The sequence below is a fragment of the Eubalaena glacialis genome, chromosome 4 (genome assembly GCF_028564815.1).
Source record: "Eubalaena glacialis isolate mEubGla1 chromosome 4, mEubGla1.1.hap2.+ XY, whole genome shotgun sequence".
Classification (NCBI taxonomy): domain Eukaryota; kingdom Metazoa; phylum Chordata; class Mammalia; order Artiodactyla; family Balaenidae; genus Eubalaena; species Eubalaena glacialis.
The window spans coordinates 175,717,051-175,726,753 of NC_083719.1; the positions used below are offsets into that span (position 1 = coordinate 175,717,051).

General features: G+C 47.7%; 1 protein-coding gene across 1 annotated transcript; it reads right to left on the minus strand.

Moving 5' to 3' along the window:
• Positions 1-1,321: 1,321 nt before the first annotated feature.
• On the minus strand, positions 1,322-6,913 carry FAM32A (family with sequence similarity 32 member A). The gene is made up of 4 exons (XM_061188690.1): positions 6,806-6,913; positions 6,574-6,715; positions 2,790-2,843; positions 1,322-2,487 (listed from the first exon to the last, which is right to left on the minus strand). The coding sequence occupies exons 1-4, from the start codon at positions 6,877-6,879 to the stop codon at positions 2,419-2,421; spliced, it is 339 nt and encodes a 112-aa protein (XP_061044673.1). The 5' UTR covers positions 6,880-6,913; the 3' UTR covers positions 1,322-2,418.
• Positions 6,914-9,703: the final 2,790 nt, after the last annotated feature.

Genomic DNA, 9,703 nt, shown 5'->3' on the forward strand with positions numbered 1-9,703 from the left:
TTAAAGGTTATCAAGTGAATCCTGGGCTGGAAGAATTCTTCCGCAAAGCAGCCAACTGAGGCTTTTTGACACCAACTCTCTCTTAAGAAATCCTACCGTGCCTAGCCTCATACCTTGCCCAATTTATTGCAGTGTTTTAGAAAAACATGTCTTTTTTCTAACTACAAAACTGTACATCTCACTGAAGAAAAACTGAGGAAATGCCAAAAAGCATAAGGCAGAAAGAACAGCCACCCAGGAGAGGCAACCCTTTCCATTATGGAGGATTTCTTTTCAGGCTTGCTGTGGGCATTTTAGATGTTTAATACAGTATCGGGGGGCTAGGAGGACAAAAGTCTTTTGAGGAAACAAAGACTTCCAAGTGCCAAGAGTACTGTCACAGTAAACACAGTTTACACATAAATTACTTGTAACCTCCTTTTCTCCATACGTGGAGGAAGGAATTTGAATCATATCTGAATTTCATTCTTGGCAGTTAATGTATAAGTCAGATTTGACCTCTGTGACATCTCAGAAAAGACCATACTGATTGTGCTAGACCAGAGTTTTTCAAACTTTGCTGCATGCTGGGGTCACCTGGGGAGCTCTGAAAAATCTCATGACGGAACCCCACCCCAGGCAGCATCAGTGGTTCTTAATGCTCCCCAGGAGAGCCTAACATACAGATTTTGAGAACCACTGTGGTAGACTATAAGTGATGGCCCTCAATAAACCACATTTTCTGGTGTTCGTGCCCTGTGTAATTCCCTCCCAGAGTGGGTTTGGCAATGACTTGTGTTGGCGATGAAACAGGTTATGTAAAGGGAGATTCTGGAGGACGTTCTGGCCCCAGGCAAGTCAATGTAACTTACACATGAACTAAACTACACCTCATGGAGCAGAACCATCCAGCTGGGCATGGTCAACACACAGAATCGTGAGAGAGAAACTCCACTGTTTTCAGTCACTCAGTTTTGGAGTGATCTGATGGGCAGGGAGAATTGGAATAGCTGTCTTCCTCACTACTGAAGCAGGCTTTTCACAGTGCCACCGCATCGTGCTCACAGACCCCAACTGCTGACTCATGGATGGCAAAGGCCTGAAAGTGCCTTTCTACCGGTCAGTGGGGGAATCCACCGCAAGGAGCCATGCTAACGAGAGAATATGTCACCTCCTTTAGGTGGGTGCAAACCCCAGGTGGAAACACATGCCATCTAATTTTCTCCAAATTGAGGGAGAATAGTTGTTTTGTGGTACGCACATTCTTTGTGTGTGATAATCCTAAAGGCAGTGTTTCTAGTGGTAGTCAAACAGCCTGTAATTATGATACTCAGACTCATAGTTAATAACTTTTTTTTTGTTTTATTCTTCATTTCACATATGACAGTCCCAAACCCAACACATGGTTTTGTTTTCTGCCTTTCTTATTCTCTCAGCATCTATGTCAACACATTTTTTCCCAACAGCATATGCAATCTGATCCTTATCTGGTGGGTATACAGAGGCCCTCAAAGATCCTGGCTCTCCAGCACGGGAACCTGAGTCCTTCCTTTCGACTACACCCACGTCTGTCTGTGCTGGGGGTCTGCCTCGGTCCCATCACCCTCGAGGTGTCCTTAGGCCAGTAACGCCAAACATGTTATGTGCCAACTCTGAATAAATACGGGGGGCTGCTTGGAGCCCAGGGTTGAAGGTAAGATGGCAGGCTGTGTCTGGGTTCCATTACAAAGAATGCTGTGCTTGACAGGCAATGCCTGCCATGGCAACACCCACTAGACATGTCTGGAATGGGGATATTGGGAGAAGAGGCTACATGCTGGCCACAGGTTTAGAAAGGGACAAGGTGTACGTTCCATCCTTGCCTTAGGTGGTTGTTCTGTTTCCCAGGCTGTGTTGTCTCACTGGCCAGGAGGCTGAGGGGGCAGTCTGAAGACCGTGAAGCTGCAAGTGGCTTCCCCAAGCCCTGGATGGGAGAGCATAAGCCCCAAACTAGACGGAGCTTGGAAGGGCAGCCTGTGCAGGGCCCTACAGGGGTCTACGTGCTGCAGGCTAGGCTGGCATTAGCTCCTTGTCCTCTGGAGTCGGTTTCATCCAGGCAAAGCCAGCTGGCTGGCTGTCAAAGAGTCAGATACAACTCGGGGGTAAAACCACTCTTCCATGGCACTTACACAGAAATAACCTTAATCTCTGGATACACTTTCCAAACTAAAAATGTTTCTCTTCTATGTGCTACTGAGAAATCAAAATAGAGTAAAAGGACAGTCTTATTTTAATCAAGTTCCAGAATGAGGACATACAGCTTTGAAAAGCACTGTCTCAGCAGATGATGCAAGGATGTGTGTAAAAGAATGTTTCTAGAAAATACCAAAGGCACCAAATATAATCCCAACTTTGCCTTCTGCTTCTCCTTGATGCCACTCCATACCCCAGGAAGGGAGGCTACTTTGTCCAGCTGACTTTGGGAATGTCATAGTGCTCCGTGAGTGTGTCCAGGTGTCTGTTGAAGTCCTGGGAAAGCCGAGGAGAAAGCCCATGTCAACACAGACCCAAGCAAGGCACTAGGGATACGCAGCACTGCCCACTCCCACTTCTCCACATCCTGTCTCTCCTCAGTGAGCCCCTTCCTCTCAAAGCCACCCTGCCAGGCATTATAGATGCCTGAACCCTGGCCTTGCCCTTATATGACCCTGGGGAGGTTGGGTAAAGCCCCTCCCCGCCAACACTCCAATGGCTCCTCTACCAGGCTCCTAGCCTCTGGGCCCAGCCTGGTCCCTACATGGCTCAGTCTCCCCCACCAGCACGTGACTTACCTCTACTCTCTGCTTGTGGGTTTTGGATGCTTTCTTCAGGATCCTTTCCATTTGCTGAAGAGAGGAGAGAAATGGAGGTGAGTCACATGCCTGATGCAGCCCAGGCCACCACGTGATGGAAGATGAGAGCCCCCAGCCAGCCTGGCTCTCACACTTAGAATGGCTGGAGGTCTCAGGGTGAACACCTCGCCCCTCCCTCAACTCCACTCAGGTGGGTCCAGCAGGGATGCCTGACCATAACACACCCCAGTGGGAACTCACATCAGCTGCCCTTTGGTCTGAGTGGCAGGAAACGTCCTAGCCACTTAAGGAGACTTAAGGAGACTCTGCTGGGAGCTGTACATGTGCTTCCTGCATCCTTGGGCAACTGACTGCATTCCCAGTTTGCAGAAAAAGAAAGCCTCAGAAGGGGTGTGAGGAAGGATGATAAATGAGCAAGGTAAAGAGCCTGACACAGAGTAGGTGCTTGAGTGACAGTACACAGAGCCAAGAGGGTTATGAGATCCAGATCGCCTTGACAAGAATGATTCTGGAACATGCATCCTGTACCACCACGACCTACCCAACTCCTCATGCTTAACACCAATTATACCTGGTATGAGTTAAGAGCATGGGATGCAGAGCCAGACAGAGCTGGGGCCGCACCTGGCCCTACACTTACTAGCTGGGTGACTGTGGCCGACTCACTTTGGTGGACCCCCCCCCCCCCCATGAACCGAGCTGCCTGGTACTGGTGCCCTGGTGCAGTCCTCTGTCGCACTGACTCTGGGTTGGTCCTGTGACACGGTTTACTTAACAGAATGCAGTGCCAGTGCTGGGCTGAAGCTGTAAGGAGACCTAGCAGGTTTTGCCTTGTGTTCTTGGAAGCTAGCCACCATTCGGGAAGTCTGATGACCTTGCTGCAAAGAAAGGACCTGGAGAATGAGATGACATGTGGGGAGGGAGGCCATGGAGGAGCAATGAGGCACCAGACATGTGATGGTGAAGCCATCTTGGATTTCCAGCCCAGATGGGCCTCCAGCCCCAGCTGCCATCTGGTTGCACCAGGTTCCAAGGGAGGCCAGCAGAAGAACCACCCAGCTAAGCCCAGGCAACCCACAAAAGCATGAGATATACTGTAGACTGCCCCCTGGCTGCTCCTCCCTTTCCCTCCTCTTCTCCTTTGCTGCCTCTTCATCTCCCTCTGTGTCCAGTCAGCTCCCACCTGGCTGACACTCCCTCTCCCTCTGAAGTATCTGCCTTGTCCATCCCTGCCCCTTCCTGCTGCTGTGAGCCCAGGTGAAGCCAGTGTCTCCTCACAAGAGGCCACACTGACTTGACCAGCTGTCACCAATGCCAGGCACTTTAGGGGGCTCCGCCCTCCCTCTTCTCACTCCACGCACCAAATTCAGAGGGTGTCATGGGTGCTGTTGCAAACCCCACTTCACAGACAAGAGAAAATGAGGACCAGAGTGCACAGTGGGTGATGGGGCTGGAAATGCCAAGCTCTGATCCCTTCCACCAGGCTGGAGCCTTCCTTCCAGGAGCTGTCCAGCCTATAAAGCCCACTGTGCTCAATCCAACACTCTTCCACAAGGGAATCTGCATTTCCCAACTGTACCTCGCTTTGTCCACACCTGCTCCCTTCTCTCTCATCCACCTCATGCACCTCCCTCTCTTCCCCTCTCTTTCTCTCTCTCTCTTCCTGCCCCCCTCCCTCCCTCTGCTGGGTCAAACAAAACCCTCGGGAGTATTTCTGGTATTCATTGCCAACAACGAAAACTTCACCTTGACCTTCTACCCTCCACCTAGAGGCCCATTTCTCCATTCCCTTTGACAGCAAATCTCCCAAGACTTATTTCTAATCCTTGTCTCCATCTCTGCCTTTCCCTGCCCCCACTTGGATCCACTCTAATCAGCCTTTCCTCCTTCTCATACCAAATGCCAGCTAAGGGCTCTGAGTGCTCACCCGCCTAGACCTCCTGCCAGCATATGACACAGTTGATCACGTCTTCCTTCTTGAAACACTTTCTCCACTTGGCTCCTAAGGACACACTCTCTCCTGGTATCCCTCCGTCCTGTGCTCCTTTGCAATTTCTTTTCTGCCACCCTCTGATCACCAGGGGTCAGATCCTAGACCTCCTCTGTCACTATCCTTCCTCAAAGGATCTCATGCAGTCCCCAGAGCAATTCCCAAATGTTTATCTGGGCCCAGACCTTTCCTCTAAACTGCAGATTCAGGTATCAAACTGTCCATGAGAACTCTCCACTTGGGTTTCTAACAGGCACCTCAAATTTAACTTCTAAAACGAAGATCTTGATCCCCCCACTTTAGAAACCTGCTTTACTTACAGTCCTTCCTATTTCAGTAAAACAGCACCTTCATTCAGCCAGCTTCTCCCACCAAAAATCTTGGTCATCCTTGATTCCCCTTTCCCAGCCCACACCCAACCCATCAGCTAATCTGGCTGTTCTTCCTTCAAAACCTATCCCAAACCTGATACCTTCCATCACCTCCACTATTACTGCCCTACTCTGAGGGGCCATTATTAGTCACTCTGATGGTTGCATGAGCCTCTCCCCCTCTGCACCCCAACTCCAGCAGTAAAATCCCAGTCCTGCCTCTGACGATAACCTTAAGGAACGGGCTTAAGTGCATTCACTTGTTAAATCCTCACCACCTATGAGGTTGGAACTTGAGTCCCACTTTACAGATGAAGAAATTAAGGTGTGGGAGGTGAGCCAACTTGTCTAGACACCACCAACAGTGGTAGAGACAGAATGGGACGCAGGTCTGTCGTGTCAAAGCCGGTGAGTCTCTCTCTCTCTCTCTCCTTTTTCTCTTCTATGACTCAATTAGGCCTGGGAGTAATGAGTTAACTTTTTCCTGATGTTACTGGACCAAATCACCAAGACCACCGTTAGTGTTTCTCAGCCTGGGTACTATTGACATTTTGGGCCAGATCAATCCTTGCTCTGGGGGACACTGTCTCAAGCACTTCCGGATGTTGACCAGCATCCCTGCCCAGCCCCGCCCCACCCAAGTGGTAACAAACAAAAATGTCTCTAAACATTGCCAAATGTCTTCTTGGGGGTGGAGGTGGGGGACAAAATGGCCCCCAGTTGAGAACCACTGACCTAGACTGATAATTCCCCCCAAACATAATGGGCTGAACGTATCCATCCTACGCTGACCTCTCCTATCCTTCGCCACCCAAATTTATTAAGTATTTAATATTAAGAGAAATCATTTTTCAGAGCCTGAAAATACAACGTATTTGAAGCTGCCGAAGTCGTCATGGGAACACTTCGTGGTGACCTACTGCAGTGAGTATGCCCATTTAATGGCAACAGCTAACATCCATTGAGCACTGACTTTATGCCAGACTGAGTGCCATTTGCCCGCGTTACCTCATCCAAAGTTCCCATTCCTCTTAGGAGAAAGCATGATCCTGACCCCTACATATGTGGAAACTGAGGCATCAAGAGGTGAGTCACTGACCCAGTGTTACGGGGCAAACGAGTGACAGCGCTGGAATCCAAAGCCGGGTCTCTGGCTCTCCCCTCTGCGGTCCTAGCCGGCCAGAAAACCTTCTTGTCCTCGGAGCTCCCCCACCGTGGACTCTTCCTCTCTTACTCACGCAGCATCTTCTCCCCGGAATTAAGGTCCTCACTGACCGCTTGCCCTCCCCGGAGCGTTCTGGGGTAGATCCCGGTTACGGGTTTCCGGATCCTGCCTCTGAATCCACCCCAGGAGACCCAGGCCAGCGATGCGGGACATCCCTAGGCTTCCCACCCGCCTTACCCGCTTTTCCTGCATCTTCTCGAAGGCCGCCTGGGCCGGTGTCCGTTTGTCCAGGCCGCGCCGCTTCTCCTCCTCGTTCTTTTTGCTTGTTCCCATTGCTTCCAGCAGTTTCGCCTTGTCTTTGTCCTTCTTTTTCTTCTTCCTGGGAGGGGAGACGGGGTAACGGCGGGTCAGAGGGCAACGCTCCGGGGTCTCAGGAAGAGGCTCAAAGGGACAACCTCTCGGGACTCACCGCTTAGTCACTCCGAGCTCTGCCACGCCTTTCAGCTTCAGGGGCGCCTTCTGGACCTGCTCGTAGGCCTCCATGGCGCCCGGCTGACGTCCGGAACGTAAAAAGGCCACACTTCCCTATTTTCACCCGAACGCCCGCCTTCCTTCGTTTTGATTGGCCGATCTAGGCTGTGCGCATGCGTAATTGTATCTGGACGTGGGCCACACTTCCGGGTTCAGGGCCGAACTTGGAGAGTCAAGCGCGTCCCTAGCTTCTGCATCCTGTTTCCTGCCACACTTCCGGTTTTGGCGCCCACTTCCAATTTCCCCCGCCTTGGGCACCTAGACCTGGGAAGCCTTTTTGACAAAGCACAGGTTTCCTAAAACCCAACGTTCTATTGAGTGTTTTGCGCGTATTTGAATGCTCTGTTCTCCTTTATTGCCATATTTTGAGGGTTCAATAGATAACCTAATTTTGTAAGCCTATTAAGTACTCGTTAGTTTTTCAGCTTTTGGTAAATGACGGTAGTATGTGAAATATATGTTCGTGGTATTTAAAATAAAAACCGATTTCATTGACGTACAATTTATAAACAGTAAAATGCACCCATTTAAATTGTAGCCTTCCACGAGTGTAGTCACATTTATACACCTATGTAATCGCCTTCAGAATCAAGATAAAGAACATTCCTTCAACCCCAAATTCTTTTGTTCCTCTTTACAGTTAATTCTCCCATCCGTTTCCCCAGGCAACTCCAAATTTGTTTTCTCTCACTATAGGTCATAATGGTCTTTTTTTTTAAGTTTCATATAGGTGGAATCATAAAACATGTGTTCTCTTGAGTTAGAGTACTTGCACTGTGCATAGTGTGTTTGAGATTCTTCCTGTTGTTGGGTATAACAGTACTGCATTTTTATTGGTAAGTGTTATTCCATTGTAACTGAGTAGGACCCTTCCTGGAACACACCCTCCCCCACCCACTCACCCACCATGTCTTCTGCCTGCCTCTCGTTTGTAGAAGAGCTTTAGCCTCCTAGGCTGTCCCCAAGTTCCAAAGTATAAATTTAATCAGAGAAGTGAGACAATGCAGAAAGAGAGGAAGACAAAGTAATAATAGTTTGGCCATTAAACAAAGTTAAGGGGACTTGCCTGGTGGTCCAGTGGCTAAGACTCTGCGCTCCCAATGCAGGGAGCCTGGATTCGATCCCTGGTTGGGGAACTAGACCCTGCATGCATGCCGCAACTAAGAGTCCGCATGCCGCTACTAAGACCCGGCGTAGCCAAAATAAATAAATAAATACTTAAAAAACAAAAACAAAGTCAAAGACATTTAGTTCCTCCTCAAGGGCTACAGATAATATTCTGAGCCATACCCTTTGAGGGTTTCCCCACCAGGTAGAAGAAGTTAACTGTATGCTGTCCACAAGCACATAGATCCCAGACCTGTTGGAACCAGAAGATTGATGATGTTGACTCCCAATTGCCTCATGACCAACCAATCAGAAGAAGGTCCATGAGCTGATCACATACCCCACAATCCCCCTTCCTCACACTGTCCTTAAAAATCTTTCCCTGAAAGCCTTCAGGGAGTTCAGGCCTTTTAAGCACTAGCTACCTGGACTCCTTGCTTGGCACCCTGCAATAAACGCTACACTTTCCTTCACCACAATCCAGTGTCAGTAGATTGGCTTTACTGCACACAAGCAAGCGGACCCAAGTTTGGTTTGATAACACCATTATATATAAATGTATTCAACTTGCTTATCCACTCACCTGTGGATAGATATCTGGGTTGTTTCCAGTTTGTGGCTATAATGAATAGAGCTTCTGTGAACATAGTATATATCTTTGTATGGACATATTTCTCATTTCTCTTGGGCTCACTCCAGATGCCTTTGCTTCTTGAGGTAGAATTGTAGCAAGATTTGGTTTTCCTCAGAATAAAATGTTGATTCTCAGCCACTCTGGCTTTGAGGCTGTGATAAGAGAAAATAGTTGCAGAAGGTGTACCAAAAAACCTGATCTAATAGTGTCATAACACTTGGGACTCCAGTGAGTTGGGCTTTTAATTCCCTGATATCACAAGTAATTTGTTTGTTGAATAAGCAGAACTATTGTCATAACCAAAACACAGTTCTTTCTTTGTTTCCTTCCATTCTTTTAAACATTATATTTTTCAATGTGGATCATGTTCCTCTGCCCTGGATGGAAATGCTGTCAGCCCCTTGGCTCTCCTCTCATTTTTTCATGTGACATAGAGGAAACTCACTTTATGTAGTAAATAAGCCTCAATTCAATAAATGGAAAGTCCAGAACTTGATTTAGAGACAATAGTCTCTTCTCTCCCACAGCGGGAACCTACACACTGCTAAAAAACAAACAAGACAACAGACCTCAAATGGAGTCACTTATACTAAGTGCCACATCACCAAACTGAGACTTAATTACAGTTTTGGCTCTTCCAGAAATGGAATCTCAAACTAGTCAATCAGGAATTGCCTGGTCAGCACTAGTTAGGTCATCTGCCTGATAGACTCCTACCATCCCCTAAAGAAAAGTAACCTTGCAATAACCAACCAGGTAAATAGCATAAAACATAAAATTTACCATTGTAACCACTTTAAATTGTACAACTCATCAACATTAAATACATTCACAATGCTGTGTATCTATTTTTTTTCAGATTACAAAAGATATACAAACATTAATTGTGGAATATGTAATAGAAAAAAATACAGAGAAACCCAAAGAAGACAGTAGAAATCGCTCCCATCCAGAAAAAACAAATCTGTTAGTGTTTTGATTTCTTTATTTCAGTCTATTATTATTTATAATTTTAAAAAATAAAAATGGGATCTTATTCTATACTTGCTTTGTCACTGACCCTTGCCCCATCAGAATACTGTGACTGCTTTTATG